Here is a 19,149-nt window from a genome sequence, read left to right on the forward strand (position 1 = left end):
TAGTATAACAAGTGGGAGAAAGAAAAGCACAGGGTGCATTACCATGCCAAGAGCTAATTAGAAGGCTGCTGATTAAAGGAGGGCCTGAAGCGGGACTGAAAGCTGTATGAAGAATTCTTGTTTAGCTCAACTCAAGGACAGTGTGAAGACAATGAGCAAACATCCAACAAGCTAGTGTCAGGTTAACTCACAACTTCTCATGTGACATGCAGAAATACACACAACACATTTAGTAACTTCTCGTGTGTGTGTCAGACCATATGAAATAGACTAGCTTATGTGTCCTAATATTCTTGCTGTGTGTCTATGTGGATGTGTGTGTGTGTGTGTGTGTGTGTAAGAGAGAATGATATCAGAGAGAAACACAAATAATCACACAGTCTCCATTTGAATGTGATGCATAAACGTGATATGACTGAAGCCACTTTCATGCTGTAAAGTCAAACTCATAGCTGAAAACTCCTCATTACCTTTGACCTGAAGAGAAGTTAGCCTTTTTACAACAAACACTTGTGGAGGTAGTTATACAATCAGCCAATTCGACATCATTCCCCACTTTTAACATTTTTTTATGATTCATAACTCTATGCACAACAATATGAGTAAGTAAAGACTATATGGCACATGATAAAACCAATGTTTTAAAATGAAGGTCCCAATAAAATATAAAGGAAAGTAAATGCTTATGTCTGATAAGCAGAAACTGAGAAATTTACACAAGCTCTTTTCAGAAACTGATCCTTACCATCAGCTGTCAGGACTTCTTGAACTTTGTGATGTCACAACTAAGCAGACTCAACTCTTAGCTGTAACCTGAGCTCAGCCCACTCAGACACACAGTATAGTCTTACAGGATTCAGTTTTCCTGTGCAATTCTTTGAAATCTGCTATATTTTTCTTTGATCGCACAGAAAACAGTCAGCCAATGAAAAGGGAGCACGAGGGTGCACTGGGTTGTCACATTCTTCGTACCTCCACTAGCAGTCTCTCTAAAAAAAATACCCAAACTACTTTGTTTTAGTTTTCTATGGTATACTTTCTGTTCACAGTTTGTCAATGTCACTTTATTCTGAGACGAGCACAGTGTTCTTATTTTTCACCTTCAAAAGAGAAGTAATTACTCTTTACACTTTATGTGTTAAAACTCTATTAGATATGAATTTACTCTTAAAGGGTCTTTTGAAACTTAAGCTGCAGCTCCATGTTGAGCTAACCTTGAGATTTAATCAATATTAGCACACATTTTTGGGCAAGTTGTCTCAATGATTTTGGGGCAAGAAGCCACATGTGACAGCTTGGAGGGGAGGATTAAAGAATGAATTTAAGTAAGGAAGGAGAGAACAGAATAAGAGAAATGATAATTAATGAGTTTCAATGTTTGAGTTTCAATTTTAACTGAAGCATCAGACAGTCGCCTAAAGGAGATTTAGGTGCAGCGTGTGAGATGCAACAAATGGGCCCATGATGCTTGCACATCAGGCGAAGTAATTAATGTGTGCCAGAATTGTACCTCCAAGTACGATTTGAGTAGTCACACACACATTTTCTCTTTTGGCTTTTTGAGGCAGCCATAGCAAGTCTGCTCTGTGACTTGAATGATTGATTTGGCCATAGTTTTAACGCCTTCCTGTCACAACCTTTTATCCGGTCTGAGGACCCGCACAATCTTACCACTGGTTTGCCTTGTGGCTGGGGTTTGAACTCAGGGCCTTTGTATGCAAAACAAAGCAATGCAAAGCATGCCCTTGCTGCTGCAACCCTCCCCATTTCTCCAGGCTCAGGTGAGCTAAAAACTCCGGCTGATAGTCAGAGATAGAGGATTGCTGTTACTTCCAATGGCTGTTTGTTATTTTGAGTTCTTTGATGATAAATTGGGTTTGTATTTGAAATGTAAAAAATCTGCACTCACAATTAAGTATTTCTGTTTTTATTAGTAGATAATCCATTGTGAATGAATGAATCGTAATGGATCTATATACTAAAACACACATTCATTCATCTTCCATAGCTTATCTGTCACAGCCAGTGCAGGAGCAAATCCCTTCTCACATTGGCTGAGGGCAGGGTACACCCTGGACAGGTCCCCAGTCCATTGCAGGGCAAACACACAGAGACAGACAAAGACCAACAATTGAATTGAGTGCAACTGTACTATCTTAACAACAGTCATTCACCAGCGGGTTCACATGACTCCTAATGATGACCGTTCCGACTCCTAATGATGAGCCTCCTGTGAGGCCTCACAGGACTAACAATGGTCAGTGAAACTCCACGAAGTGTAAAAAACTTGGGTATAACGCCACTGTTTTGTCAGACTAGTGAAGACTAGCCAGACCTATGCGTTACAAACTGATGGAGCCCCTGGGATAAGGAGGTGAAACGTCTTTGAGAAACCTAAGTCCTAAGTCCAGTTGCATTTGAGTCAATTGTTGGACGGACTATTGGCTATGACCTGGATGAATGAGAATATACACAGACAGACAAACAACCACTCACACGCCGACCTATGGCCAATTAAGAATGATCAGTTAACCTAAATATGCATGTCTTTGAACGGTGGGAGAAAACCAGAGTACCCTGAGGAAACCCACAGAAGCACAGGGTGAACATGGAAACTCTACACAGAAAGACCCCAGGCCGGGAACTGAACCCGCAACCTGCTTATTGTGGGGCAACAGGGTTAACCACTGCTGCCATGCTGCCTAAACACATTTCATATCAAAATGTAATCTACCATAAAACAGGTTGAATTATTAAATGACAGATGACACACACACATATATATTATGTTATGTATACATGATATGGATGTGCTGCAGGTTTTTTTCAAAGTCTGTCTGAGGAGCGCATAGTTTTAATAGATTTTAGAACATATCTGAACTCTGATGAGACTTTTTAATGAAAAAAAAATGCACTTAATGGGACGTGCTAGTGAATCAAATTAATCTTGAAGGGAAAACTGCAAAAGATGACTTCTGGAAAAAATGCATTTCCACTAACAATATTATCATCATCTGTAAATGATTTACTAACTCAGCCACAATCTGAGGTCTGTCCTCAGGCATCTACTGTAGGAACTGAACCTTCAGCTTAGTTTTCAGATGAGACATCCAGCAGCCTAAAGGTTCCTCCAAAATTAACAGTACAAAATACAAAGAAAAAATGGAAAATCATCTATTTACCACTGCCTTACTGCATTTTTAAATAAAAATATGTTATCTGTTTTCACAGCAATTATTGCATTTATATATCTGAATTTTTAAGTCCTACAAGCTTTCAATGAGGACGTGTGATGAATTTGTATGTCAGTTAAAATGCATTGTCATTAACAACTGTGTTAAACCGTTGTTTTTCATTTTGACAAGCCTATAGACTAGTTTTTTAATTTGATCCTCTGTGCCAAAGCTCAGTGGCCTGAACCCATCATTCAAATTAACATTTAGATATTTAGAAACAAATTTTATCACTCTAAATACAACACATTCTGAAGCATAATAGCGACCCAATAAGCATAGGTTACACACAATGTCAATGTTTAGACACAACATAAAATTATTCACAGTTTATGTGAATATGTTGCTCTGCTCTGTCTTGTGCAATGTTATTCAGCATGTAAGGAGTGATCAGTAGCATTTTTATTTTAATTGGCTTTGTGCAGGAACTGAAAACTGAGTTTGGTTCTGAGCTCAGATTAAAGGAGTTTGTTGAGTTTTGCATTTGCAGTTTTAGAAAAAGAATGAGAGGTTTCAAGAGATGAGTATCACCATTGTGGAAACATCTTTAAATTACACTATAACAGCAGCCTTATGAAGGTTCTATACAGGTTTTATTATTTTATATTAATCAGTCTCTAAATGGCAGCGCAGCCTCATAGTGGTTAGCGCTGTTGCCCCACAAAATGAAGGCAGCAGATTTGGTTCCCAGCCTGGGGCCTTTCTGCATGTTCTCCCTGTGCCTACATGGGTTTCCTCCCACCATCCAATGAACTGGTGACTTGTCCAGGGTGTACCCCACCTTCACCCAATGTGAGCTGGGATTAGCTCCAGCACCTCCAGTGACCCAGAAATGGATAAGTGGTAGAAGATAAATGAAAGAATTAATGAATGAATAGTTTTAAAACACTTGATAAACAGTTTTAAATCTGCTAATATGACTTGCCATATAAAAAATAAAAGAGCAACAATGCTTATCAATGGACCAAATCCATAAAGACCATAAAGACAGTGTTGCTACCATAATGCATTATCACTAGTCATCCTCACTATAATCACAGGGGTTGACTTAATGCTCACCATGATCTTTCCAAATGGTGAGTCTGCATGAGTGGGTTGAATCTGTTCAATAACTGGTTTATAATTTATATATTAACATATAAAGTGTTAACAGCTACCGTAATATCCTAATTATAAACCTTTTAATTCTTAATAAGGGCAGTCCTATTGTAAAGTGGTCCCAGCTGGTTTGAGCTCCTAAGAGCTTAACTGAGTAGTTCATCAACTCAAATAGCAATGCTGCTGCTGCTCCTGTTTGTCTTAGTTCTACAGCAAATATAGACAGGTATAGAAGGTATAATTGTATTACTTTAGCATTTGCCCACCTAGATTTGGCCCCTGTAAGAATTTTCATTGATTCAAGCATTAATTGCTGACTTTTAAGGCTTTAAATAGCCTCATTTCCAATTATATGAAAGCTTCAATGACAGTGTTTTTTCCCACCTAAGATTTAAGATCAGCGCATTGACCTTGCTGGTCACCCTGAGGTCAAAATTTGCAACAGTCCTATCAGAGCCTCAAAGGTTTGGAACCCAGAAATCAGATGCTGTAACTCATTAATGCCTTTTAAATTTCAGCCTTCCGTGATGTAAACACAATTTAAATTCTATATAAATAAGCTTTGATTTTAATTGATTTTCTTTACTATATGTTTGTCATTAAAGAAAACAAATGCCTTCTAGGTGTTGGTGATGACTACTTCTGTGCTTAATGGTTTCAAAGTCTTGTGGCAGGAGCAACCTCAGCATAATGTACGTCAGTGGACAGGTTCTAAAGAAGAGAGGAAAGCTCACAATTTATGGATGGTTTAGTGCTGATTTTAACCACGTCTGTGGGGTGATTACATAAAGAGTGGTCTAGTTACTTTTAAAGCTTTAGTCTATCATGTTTACATTTGCAACAGCATGCTTTGGCCAGGTACTCTGTGTTGAATCAAAATGCTCCATACTATGTGGATTTCAAGGTCAGAAAATCCCTCCTTGAGGGGTGATCATCATTACTGTCGTCTTGCTCTGCCATATATGCTTATATGCACATCGCAGACTGTATATGAAATTTGTGGTCTCAGTCTCAATTTTCAAAACTTCTTTAATACAACTTAATTGGCAGGATAGAATCCAGAGCACATCAGTTCCACCTCTCATTCCTTCTCAACTTTACCTTCTTGTCCAAATATGATTTTTTCTCTCAGCCAGAGTGTAGGTCCTATTTTACCCCCCTGTCCCATCTGAAAACCTCCCAGGGCCCAGGTCCCACCCCTGACGTCTCTGGCTGCTAGTTCCATATTTAGCCCAAGTCACCTTCTTCAGCCATTAGTCGGCTCAGTTGTTTCTCAGCTATCACAACCAACCTTTTATTCCCACCAGATTAAACAGCGTGACATGCTTGATGCCATTTTAATTAAATAGCATTTTGATACTTATACAACTGTAAAAGGCATACCAGAAGCATAGAGAAGAGCTCACTGCAGTTTGAATAGAAAACATCCCTCCACACTGTCCTCCCCTTTTACCCACTCCCCCACTCAACACTATTCAAACACTGTTGACTGTATTGAGCAATAGACTTTCCATTAAAACGTTTTAGATAACCATGAAAGAGTGTTTCATGGAAGACTAGAGGTTGAGCAAATATTCAATATGACCTTTTCTAAAGGCCTGTATTCCAATAAATACTAATTTCTTGTTGATCTAATTAGTGCCTGGAGGAATTTGTCATCATCAATTATTGAAGGATGGAGGGGGGATATTATTTATTAAGCAGTTCTTTAATTTTGTTGAAGCCACCCACTGACATGTCCAGCAGTAAAGGACTGGTGGTGTATAGTACAGCCACGCAACAGTGGCATGTTCCCCTCCAAGGCTTAAACAGAGAGGGTCAGAGTGAACATTTGTCTGCCCAATGGAGAGCCCTGACTAACCAATACAGCTCCTAGGAAAAATCTCATTTAACAAAAAAACAAGTGTGGTTGGAGAAATAAACAGGATATAAAAAGTAAATATAAAACGCATCATTTTATTGTGTACTACATGCCCTCCCTTCAAGCCACTCACAGGCTTATTCTGGATCTATTATGACTAATTCCTATGGGTAACTGGCTAAATGTGACTATAGATTTTTTGACTATAGGATTTAACAGACAGAAATATTAGCATTGAAGGCCTTATATTGTATAATCCCATGTGTTCTTTGATTATAAAGCAGGTCTAAGTGCTGTCTGACTCTTGTGAAAGTATCAAAGTACTCAGTCCACATAGAAACGCTGGCAGTTTGGATTCAGAAACTGATTCTCAAAATCCAAAAAGATTTTTGCATTTTCCATAAAAAAACTAACAAACAAATGTATTACACCATCTGGATTACTCATGCTACTCTCATGTCCAAATGTCATGTCATTCTTCTTCAGAACCTAGAAGTTTGTTCATCCCCTCTAAGCTCAACTCGGGAGGCAAGAGAAACAAACAAAAAGCATCTTCTTTGTAGGATTTATCAGCATTTTTGGTTTATATACATTTCCTGTGGCAGGCTGGAATTGGGATATATATATATATATATATATTATATATTTTTTATTTCTCAAAAGACAGACTTCTAATTTTGCTCTTAAGAGGATAATCCATTCCATTTGTGGTTTCTGAAGTTATTGTCTACTGAAAAAATAAAGAAATAAATAAACGCCATTAACTTCTGCCATCTATGAGCAAATGATGATGACAGCACTTGGCACCTAATCAAACTGTATTTAGGCAATAAGGTTGCCTTTGGATGTTTTATCCAAATTGTTTTAGGGAGGTGTTGATTCAACTACATGGACTCCAAAGGGAGCTGTAGAGAAAAGTAAAGCCAGAAATTACTGTAGGCAGAAGACCAAGGCTGAAACAAGAAGAGATAGTTTGGTTCTTGTTTTCCATCCGTTCACCTGAACTGGCCCCATATTTGCATTTAGCCTTTGATAAATCATGTGTGGTCTATGTAGGTGGTTTGGCTAAAGACCTAGGCCAGAAGATATACAATCATTATGGTCTCTTTTCTTTTCATTGGATAGAAGAACAAGGCTCCTCCAATTGACAGTTGGGGACTGACTAAAACTGACTAAAGCCCATTTGCAAAGTATGTTCTCTCTCACCAACTAGCTCTCCCCTATCCAACAGTGCCAAAACACAAAGCATATACGGGGTCATAAATGGACAAGACCTTAAGAATAAGAAGGCACAAAATGGACTGGCTGCAGTGTTTTCAGCTATCCAAAAAGTATTGAATATAGGCACCAATACAGATAACAGTGCTGTCAGGTTTATGGTCCTCTCATTGTTATCATGGCTGCTGCAAATGAACCACGATGTATTTCAGCCTGACGTCCCACAATGTAATTCTACCAGCTTCGACTATGTAATAACTACGACCTATACAGCATCCAAGTGGACAAGCTATGAGCAGAATGGTGGGAGTCACAGATAGGGCCTTATCTCGCAGTTTAAATTTTAATTGTCATCTCCACTTCGCTAAGTTTCTCCCCTACCTGCACTTCAATCTTTAATGAAGATTAAAGAGTGCTAACAAAAGCCTTATCACCATGAGTGAGGAAGAGAGGAAAGACCTAATCAGGTGTAGCCTCCACTTGCACGCATGCAAGCACACACACACATTATTTTTGTAGGTACAGCATGAATTTAATACGCCAACAAAATTGAAAAAGATGAGGGCACACACACATCCATACACTTGAAGGGTCAGTGAGAATGCCAGCACATTCATATGTCTACAAAATAACAGACACTCACACTACACAAGCCTGCAGGTGATAGGTGAGGTGAAGGTGAGACAAGGTAACTTTTGGCGTACAATGGCAACAGCAGCCTCTGTGGTACCACATGACAATTACAGGAAACCGGACCTTTAAATACTGTTGGGCTCCAGTGGAGGCACAAGTTGGGCCAGATGAACCAGTCACACCCTAAGCTAAACTTAGGCTAAACTAAGGCTGTATATCAATGCCATAGTACTCCCTTAATGATAATGAACATCATTCCCAGAAGTAATAAAAGTCATACAAATGTCAAATATGAGGAGCAGCTGAAGAGTTGAGACTTATATAAAGTAGTCCATACAAAAATGATCTACACGCAAGGGACACAGTGCAAGTAAACGTGCATGTTTGATTTGATGTAATAACGACACATACCCTCAGACATACACCTGAGCTATCTCAAATCAACGGGTAATAGAAGACGTCCCATTAATATAAGTGCTGTTAAATGTCAGTCTATCATGAAGGATAGGAGCCAAACTGATTTCCTGGATTCAATACCATGGCACAATCATGCCTTCACTAAAACAGGACCACACACTCCACACGCTTTCTTCATTAGTCATATTACCGTATTGCACACATCCACAGATGAAGCAGGCATGTATGAGCTACTCATGCATGCACATATGAGCAGGTGTGTCCACACGCACACACACACACACACACACACACACACACACTGTGAAGAAAAAGTTTCCATATTGCTGCATATCGCATATTAGTGGAAAAGAGCAATATTGGCAAGCTCTCTCTCTCTCTCACTCACACACACACACTCACACACACATACACACATCCTCCCATAAAGCAAGAACAGGAATCACACCAAATCAGGGCTAAGTGGATGTGACATATGGGGAGATGAAGAACACACTTATTTTATTTGTACTGCGTGTAAGAGAGAGAGAGAGAGAGAGTGAGAAAGACAGACACAGCTTCCTTTTTAAATCCCTCTGTTCCACTGTGTTGTAAGCTGTGAAATGATAGCAGAGTAAAAACTACTTCTGTAGGAACATGCAAAGCTGTGTAAATGTGTGTGTGCCTGTGTTTGTGTGTGTGTTTCTCTCTGTGCGAAGTTTAAGGTGGCAAATGGGCAAATGTGAAGCAATTCACTAATAACTAGCAACTCTGCATCTGCAAGCAGCCGAATCCCGTACGGGTGTCATATGTAAAGTGCTTTCCACTGAGCAGAAATTACTCCCGTCTGCCCTCCTCACACACACACACATGCACGCACGCGCACGAATGCAGAGTCACATACACATATCTAGATGGCCAAAAGGGATGGAGAGCAGGAGGGAGGAAGGGAGGGAGAGACAGAGAAAAGCTGACTTAAACATTTTTCTCCATTTCACAAAAGTAGCCGTGCTGGTGTCAACATGATGAATGAGAGAATAAAAAGAGAGAGAGGTATAGGAAGAAAGGAGAGAGGGAGTTTTAGAGGAGAGGGGAGGATGGAACTGTCTGACCTGAGGATGTGACAACAGCTGTTGAACATTTTCAACGTAATATTTTCTAACTGATTACAAATGTGTGTAAACAAACTGCTCTTGCACACACAGACACACATAAACAAGCACACACTCATTTATGACCCCGTCTTGCTGCTGATTATTAAACAGGTGAAAAGTGCCTGCAACAAGAAGCCTCAGCATGTAACATGGACTGCAGTGTGATTGGCACACGGGTAGGGCAGGAGTGAGTGTAAGTCAGTGTGTCATGATCTGAAAATTGATACACAGACACGATTACACACTGTCAAACCACTGACATCATGATTTTATTAATTGATTGATGTTAATTGTATCTTAGACTTTAGGGAAGTACTTCCTGGTGAATGTTCAAATTCTCTGATTCTCTGTCATTGATGATAGCGTATGTTGTGAATAATGTACCATCAGTTTTATCACATTGGTGACCTCTCTCTTGAACTTTGACCCACAAAGTTTAATGAAGTCCTTCCTTGAAGCTTACAGTACAACAGACATTTGAGGTAATCCGTGTTGGTGTGGTTTAAAAAGCGGTAAAGTTGTGTGAAACAAACCATTTATGTTCTTTCTTTCTATTCTTGACTGTTCAAAAGAATGTAACCACATTGTTATTGTAACCATGAAAGAACTTTAAACCTGGACTACAACAACCTGCACCAAGCCGTGTAGCTTCGAGACCCGACCGAGCTGTGACAGTGGTAATGTTCACACTGCCAACCTTACTGCTCAATTCTAATTTCTTTCTTGCTCAGATTTTGTTCACATTGTCTTTTAAACCTTGGATTGAAATATGAACTGGTCCTATCCCTGATGCGACCAGAAGAAGAGCAGCGAGACCCCATATACAGCACTTTGTGTACGGACGTAAAATAGGAGAGGTCAGCAATAACAGACATGGAGAGCCACAGATGTTAGCATTTATAGTTTAGTAAGGTCTAATATTCTATTTTCATTTTCTGTCCACCATGTTTGTTTAGTTTTGTGGCTCCCTCCTGCGCCATTGTTGATCTAGAGCGACGTTAAAATTGCATTGAATTCAAAATACGGGTTGTATGGCCGCAGAGACTGAGGTCACATTTTTTTTAAAAAAAGGTCTGTATCTAATTTAGAATCACATATGAAAATGGAAAAAATCTGATTTGAAAAGATCAGATTCCATGTGATTTGGGCCAGTCATTAAACAATCCAATCTGGGACACTTTGAAAGGAAAAAAATCTGTGAACAGTTGTGTTCCTGACAGACTGGACAATGTATCAGTAAGGTTACAGAGTTTTGTTACATGAATTATTAACACAATCTATCAAAATACAATGAAAATACAACTATGGTGTATAGCATAGACTGCTTTTTAGGCTATTCAGCCATAACAGCTATCTAGTTATTTTCACATTATCTGCTGAGTACTGTAAGATGTGATGCTCAAATTTAAGATCAAAAAAGATAAAGTTGCTGCTGGTGCTGCAACTTCTAACTCAAGTTGAAAATTATGGGAAGAAAAATCTGATTCAAGAAAATAAAGATAAATGCCTTTTTTTAATTTGGTGTCTTTTTGTAAATTACGGAGAGATTTATAGCCTGGAGACTACTCAAGCACACAGAAAGCCAGTCTGCAGGGATTTCAGTGAACAGCACCAAAATAAAAAGCAGTCACTGCTGTGAAGTGATTCAACGCAACGATTCAACAACAATCTTTTCAGAAAGTGGTGCAACGAACCAGAGAATAATACAGGAAAGCTAAATATCTGGTACCCCCTGCTGGTCATTGTTAGAGAAGATGAAACTGCAACACATCCACTGTACACACACTCATCGGCTCTTTTTCTTTTAAAACACAGCAGAGAAGAATATGGAACTGGATCCCACAGTGCACAAAAACATAATGTGAGGTGTAGAGAAGCAATATCAAGCTTATTAGAGGGCTCTGTAAAGGTGCCTGTGTGTGTGCGGGAATGAGGGTTAGTCATGATGATGCTTGCTGCTCATTGCCTTAGAGTTCTCCAGCCAATTATAACCAGTAAAACAACATGAATATTCAATGTGAAATGCAGCGCTCCTCCGGATGGCCCAGATGACTCGCTAGTTGATTGTGATCCATGACAGCTGACAATCGGCCCATTGAAAGGACCATAAGCTGGCACTTGTGCACTGATGATGGCACGAAGCAGCGGGCTCAAACAGAACCGTAATTGGACATTACTCCTGTGGAGAGAGGCTAAAAGCATCTCGACCAGTCTTTGTGCTGACATTCCTCTTTCACTCTCATCACACTCTTCTCCATTTCCCTTCATTCTGGCCGGCACTCCTTTAATTGTAATGGCTTTTCTGGGAGTGTTGAAAGCAGCTCAGAGACACTGGACATCACTTTAACAAATACAAAGAGAACCTTTGTCATTCACACCCCTGAGCTCTTGTTCTCTTTCTGCTTGTGTGTAGAAGCAAATGAATCCACAGTTTGTGTTTATTGAGCCCCTTCCACCCTCTGCTGCCAATGAGTATTTGCACATGCATCGCCGTCTGTGTGTGTGCGTGTCAGATAGAAAACTATCATAGCAATCTTTCCTATTTAGGACTATGGTGTGTATCTATGTTAATAATGTAAGCATGGCTTTAACAGTTTATTGGCTGCTTTGTGCTATCACCATTAAGGCCAAGCTTTAATTTTTAACGAAGAGGAAACAAACTTTCATGGCTTCACTAACATTAACAAATGACTACGGGGTCGAATTCCACCACTCAGCACAGAGCAATCCGCATCACAAGTACAGTTTGAATTAGTTTGTGTGTGGGGATCAATCACCAGTCAATAATCACTGTGCTGAACACTCTTCTATGTGGATCAGGCCCGCTATCTTGTCTTTGTCCATGTTCAGTTTTTCAGTCTGCGCTGCAGAAACTGACCAGTCTGTCCCGAGTCAGCTGATAACAAATGTGTCACAAATGTAAAACAACTGTAGGAGTGAGATTGCTTTCACAACCAGGGGAACACGAGCTTCCATTAACCTCTGGGCAACAGAAGACCCTTGACTTAATTAGATCATTTTTGCAAAGGCAAGTTTCATGAAGCTTTTACAGGGCGGCAGAGAAGAACACTTGTTTGGGGAACTCACTAGTGCCAAAGGCTGCAGATAGAAAAACTGAACAATTAATCACAGGAAGACTGACTGCCGTTGGAATTAGGCTAGACTCCTTGTTTCTTCATGTGACCTTGACAAGTACAAAGTTTCACCAAAAAGCTAAAAATGAGGACCAATCTGCTGAGCTTCTCTTTTCATAAAATGTCACTTTTTTCAATTTTGTGCTTTTCTGGTTTTCCTCGTGACCATATGTTCTGTTTTTAAATTTGATCCTTGAAGATATACTCAATATTTTTGCCCACACTCAAGGCTGAAAAGAAAAAGTTAAAAAAAAAGAAAGAAAAAAGATCAAAATATCCACAGCTTTATGTTCCTCATGGCAAGAAAGAATATAACTGTTTTTCAGAGTTTTGAAAAATGTCATCTGAACTCACCAAAAGACCCACACACATTTCTTCTCTTAATTATTCCTTTGCTTTTTATGTTACTTCTTTTAATCCTTTTCAACCCACATTAAGACTTTTCAGTTTTTTTTATGCCGTTAAACATGATTTCACCATGTGCAACAACCCACATGCTCAGAATCAGTACAACCTCAGCCTTCAAATGCTAAACTAAAAAACTAAACTAAAAAAACAAAACAAAATATCTTGACTTTCTTTATTTTATGATAAAAATTCAACACAGAAAGTTGTACACGAGTTGTTCTATAGCTCATCTATATTTTTACCTGATGAAGAGTCATCAGGTAAAAATATGCTCATTCTTTTGATCGGTATTGATGTAAAATCAGTTCAAAAGCACCTAATGCTCTGAATATCTTATTGCCCGTGCATCTCTGTCTTTATTCTGTCCAAACAATCAATGTAGAGCAACTTCTCCTCACTCTGAAACAGAAAAATACAGGATTGAGCATGATGACTGTACGAGTAGCTGACAGCTAGGTCTCTGAATGAGACACCCTGATTGGCTGTGACATCACCCACTAGAGCCTATAGAAAGGTTCAATGTAAAGAAATGACGCTAAACATCACTAGGAAAGATGGAGGATGAGAACTGTTGGATGAATGAACCAGTCGAGCAACAATGCTCCACCTAAAGGGTCAGACTCATTTAAACCAACACAACTTTGTTCACTAGTTTACTAATGCAAATAAGCAGTTGTGACACTGTCAAACCGGACTTCTCAGAAAACACATTATCAAGGTTTTGTCAGCTGATACAGCGTAAAAATAAAAGTTTTCTTTTCGAGTCCTGAGTAAGTTATTCCAAATGGGCAACCTAAAAGACAAAACCAGCAGCTGCACCACTCAGCACCACAGCATTGTTCCCAAATCAAATGCGCCTGCCCGGTTTTGTCACCAACAGGCACACACAGGATCCAACAAAATGCAACATGGTAAAACAGCAAGAAGCTGTACATACGGCAGACCAAACAGCGTATGAGATGAAGAGTGACGTTCAGACAGGTGTGTACGACACTGTGCAGCATTAACAACCACAGCGTTGCCTAGCAATGTGGTGTTTTGCATGTCTGTGGCGATTTGCAGCTACTGCTGCTGCTGCTGTGGATTGTGTGTTGATATGTCTCTTATTTCCCAGCTGTAAAATCGAAATCATCAGCTGTTTGAGTAATATTGCTTAATATAGTATATTATACATAAAGTGTATGAACGCCTGCTGTTTTCTGCTCTTTTTTTCCCCCACTTATAGAAGGTAGGGTGAATAAAAGATTTTGCCATCTTTAACACTGTTCAGAGTTAACGGGTGGAGAGTCAGTGATGGACCAAATCTTTCTAATTACCCTTATAACTGCAGCTCAGTGGTCGGGGCACCTGCACAGATGGAGGGATCTTGAAGTGGTTGTTCGAGATTAGGGGCAAGCTACACCCTCTGGGTGAGGCCTCTAAGTAACGGAGAAAATAATATGTTTGCTGCAGAGTTGCCAGAGACAAAGGGCAGTTGTGTGTGTGTGGGGCGGGCAATTTTAACTTTATGAAAAAGAAGGAAATGGTTTTTATAAATGTTCCTCTAGATTACTACTTTTCTTTACTCATTTTCCAAATGTCAGATGTACTGTCTTAGGAACAATGTGGTGGCAAGCAGTGTCACATTGTGTCTGTTCCCCCAGTGACTATGAGCAGCTGTTCTGCGGCCTCAACTTTATAATTTTAAAGACATCATATTTGGAGAAGGTGGAGCTGTGGATGAGTGCAGGCTGGATTTGACCTGCCCTGCAGGTCACCAGGTAGCCACACCCAGATACATACTTTGTTTTACCGTCTATTTTCCTCGAAACACAACCATCATTTAAAAAAATAAACATTGTGTTGTATTGAAAAACAATGGAGTGAGATATCACATCGGGAAACTATTTACTGAGCTAATAAATTAAGAGAAAAGTACAACCATATTCAGATAGACTTCAATACAATCAGACTTATTTTTACAACGAACAGAGCCAACCTCTGATGGTCATTAAACTGAATAGGTTTAAGGCTCCTCGGCACCCACTCATAGTCCATGTCCACTTTTATAGTCAGTCTGTTGTCTGCAATGAAACTGCAGAGTAAAAAAACAAAACAAAACACTTTAAGTGGTTAAAAGGAGAAATGAAACACAAATTATAAATAGAAGAATTTACATTTTATTAGATACCATAAAAAACAACAAAGATGAATAACCAGCCTATATCAATAAAAACGTTATTGTTGGCTATGTATACACACACTGCCAACACCAATCTTGTCACATAGCTTCAAAGGAACTGCAACTCTCTCCAACAATGATCTTCTCTTTAAGCCACGCGCAACTTTCCAATTAGCTGCCGTGTCAGTGTAATTGGGCTGCAGAGCCTTGATTGGGCCTGGAGGCCTGTTGACGAACACTGATAGAGGCTGAACAAGGCCAAGCTGTAATTGATATTATGGAGAGTGAGAAGGAACCATGTGTGTGTGTGTGTGTGTGCCCCTGTGTCTTCAGCTTATTATGCTTATTATAAATTCCTGTCTCTCCTTCGTGGCATACGTTGATGAAACTGATTTCTGCTCAGAAATATTTGCTCTCTGATGTTCAGCTCATTGTCTTTTCTAATGAGAATTTAATGCTTGCTTATAATGTAAATCCACAAAACAACTTCTTGATCTTCATTTCTTTTGTCTGTGCAGTGTGATCTGGCCAAACAAAAAAAAAAAAAAAAAAGTAATACACAAGGCTCTGTATCCATGTGAGGCAGTCAGAAGTGAACACTCACAATGGATTTCATACAGGTTGCTGGTGCAGAGGCGGCAAAGAAGTCACACAGGCTGTGTATGCATCCACAGATCTAAGCTGGTTGTGATTGATCTTTCCTCCTGCTATTAGATTGGTATTGATGTGCCAGGAGGACAGATGGCCACACCTACAGCCAGGGTCACACTTCAGAAGCTCAAATTTAATCGAAATAATAATACATTTTTTTATGATCGAGCCGCACAGAGGTTTGGAAGTGAGAGGTGAGCTGCAGGTAGGGGGAGGTGGGGATCCGGGTGTGTGCTTATGTGCAGGGGTAACATTAGGACCGGAGCATTTACAGCCAACGTTTACGAGCCTCCACTAAAAACTCATCATGCACGCAGTGGAAACTGGGAAACATAATGGCAAAACACTTTGTGTTTAAGGATCCAAAAAGCTACCGCACAAGTTCATTCGACACTGGCCAATCAGTCAACACATCAACAGTAGGCATTTGAGCCTCTGCATGAATAACCGCTGCTACTAAATGCTACACATCCGGGAGCAATCTAGAGACCTCTAGCCACATAATTCACAACCACCACCTATGATAAAAACACAATCAGATGAGGCATGTTCAGGGACACATTTCAAAATAAAAGGCCAACATTATGAGTTTTTCATTGATGCTAATGCTGAAAAATGGAAGGATGAACAATAGATACAAAAGGGCATGCTGGGCAGAATATGCCATTTCGCTAGATAGATAGATGGATAGATAGAGCAGTGGTGTAGCAGGAGCAGCAGAATTAAAAGACTTTTTTGTGGCATTTAATATCCATTCATTGGCTGGACTGCTGACACAGTGAGAGCACTGCGCTCAGGATTTATAGCCACTTCTAATGGGCATGCCCAGAACCAAAGCACTGCAGTCAGCACATTCTCTCTCTCTCTCTATGCGTACATACACACACACACACACACACACACTCCTGGGTACCTGATTCCTGAGCCCATGTATCAGCAAAACCCAGTGGATGTGAAAACATACGCACAGATGTGATGAGTGTTTGCAACGCGTACACATAAAAACACTGACCTGCCCAACTGGGGGTCTCCATGTACAGGCGGCTGGTCTGAGAGAAGGGACGTTTGTGCTGCCCTGTAAGACAAACAGAGAACGGAGAGTGAGAGAGTTAGCCATCAAAGACACATTTTAACGACAAATACTGGCTGTTTGAGGCAAATGATCCAGAGAGAAATTAGACAGAGCCCTGATGGTTTAAACCACCGCAGAGTCACAAATAGATGAGCAGAATGTTATAGATCAGACAGAGAACATAGGTCAATATGGGTATGAATCCGCAGCAGGGTGTTATACTGCAGTGTTCAGTGTTCAGCTCATGAGAACCAAAGACTTCAGGTGTGTGAAATTAGACAGGAAATAAGACACAAGCATATATAAGCAAAGTTAAAGAGTAAGGCATGCTGCAAAATCCTGAATTTAACCAAATGAGCTCATGTTTTATTTTGTGAGACGGGAGCTCTTCAGATAAGAAAATTAACATTTCTCAATCTACAGCAGCATGATTGCTAGCTCTGCATCGTTACAAAAAACTAAACAACTAAAGAATTATTGAAGTGAAAGCTATGCAAAACTATAGCCATTTTTTTTGTGAGTTTACTTTGCATTGGTTTGTGATTGACAGTCAATGATGGTATTGTTTTGAACATAAGTTGTAAGGGCTCCTTTGCAGCTGAACATCAAGTAAGATAAAATTTATCCAGCAGATAGCTCATTCTAAATTTTGTGTGTGAGTTTTATTCTTTACTGATTAATTTCACAGTTCAGGATTTCCCCTGTCAGTTTTTTTTATTATTATTATTTATTATTATCATTATTGTTAACACTGGAAGGTTTAAATGACTAGTTTTTTTTTTAAACAGTTATCTGATATCATTGTGCTTTGCAACTAAAGCAGGTTTAGAAGCTCAGCAGGAGATGAGCTAATGGCTAACAGGCCCCTTTCATGGCAGCAGCTCACGATTCAATACAGTATATTATAATATATTAAGAACATGCTGATCCGTTTCTCTCTGATTCGATAGAAACCTGCTCAGAGATAAGACTTGCTTACTTTAGAGGATACATCTACTGCCACAGTGGCATTGAGTTCATAATCCAAAGATAAAACACTGTTATTAAAGGAAATAATATTTCATGCAGCCTATCAGTGACCACAGCCACAGATTTAATTCAGCCTCAGTGTACTGACAGAGATTGACACTTGTGTAATACAGTTTATCTGAAATCACATTAACATCTGGAGCTGCTGCACCACTGTCATGATATATGTCTACACACATCTAAACACATGCACACACACAGTCATGCTCCCAAGACGTGGTTAAAAAAAAAAAAAAAAACAGGAGAGGAAAGATGGAAAAATGAAAAATGACTCTTAAGGGGGGTTACTTCTGTAGCCAAACAGCAGCTGTTACAGTGGTGCTAGGTGGTGTTGGTGGGAATAGAGTGGGGAAGATGGGGGGAGCAGCACCTCTGACTGCTCAATGTTGTATTATGGTAATTAATGGGCTGTAATGTTGGAGGGAAGCCTATTCTGCTTAAAAATGCATGCTGCAAGCAAGGGACATCAGCGACCGTGTGTATGTGAGCATCTCTTAAATGGCTGGCATTAATCTGATCTATAGGTCTAATCCCTCCTGTGTGCGGATGAATGTTTGTGTGTGTGTATGTGTGTGTATGTGTGTGTGTGTGTGTGTGTGTGTGTGTGTGTGTGTGTGTGTGCGTGTGTGTGTGTGTGTCTGCGTGCGTGTGTGAAAGAGAGAGGTTGAATGAAAGAAATTGAGGTTTGGTTGCACTTTCAAGTTTGGTGATAAAAAAAAGTATCAGAGCTGAAACAGAAAATACACAATAAATAGGAAAATAGAAAAGAAGAAAAAACAAAACAAAACAAAAATGAACTATGTTTAGATGTGGAACAGAGTGTGAAACAGTAATGAATCCATTCACAACAATGATGGAATTCATTCAGCAAACAATAGCAAGAGATAATTAGCTGTCAACAGAATGTATAATACGATTTTCATCTTTTCGTCCCATCCTCTCTGAACAAAAGCAGAAATATCTACACATTATTTAGCAAATATAGACAAAATGTCTGCAGCAGATGTATTTATCCTTCTGAAAGCCCGCACAGACACATACAAACACACACAGTTGTGCCAGCTTAACCCTGATAAATATTTCAAATGTGTTACAGAGATA

At 39.6% G+C, this 19,149-nt stretch overlaps 1 protein-coding gene across 1 annotated transcript in view; it reads right to left on the reverse strand.

Moving 5' to 3' along the window:
• rbfox3a (RNA binding fox-1 homolog 3a) overlaps positions 1-19,149 on the reverse strand; it is a 555,532-nt gene that overhangs the window by 258,836 nt on the left and 277,547 nt on the right. Inside the window, exon 4 of the mRNA XM_029527245.1 lies at positions 16,960-17,022. Within this exon, the coding sequence (XP_029383105.1) occupies positions 16,960-16,981 (22 nt within the window). The 5' untranslated portion in view covers positions 16,982-17,022. The remainder of the gene's footprint in view (positions 1-16,959; positions 17,023-19,149) is intronic.

Source organism: Echeneis naucrates, chromosome 19 (genome assembly GCF_900963305.1).
Source record: "Echeneis naucrates chromosome 19, fEcheNa1.1, whole genome shotgun sequence".
NCBI lineage: Eukaryota > Metazoa > Chordata > Actinopteri > Carangiformes > Echeneidae > Echeneis > Echeneis naucrates.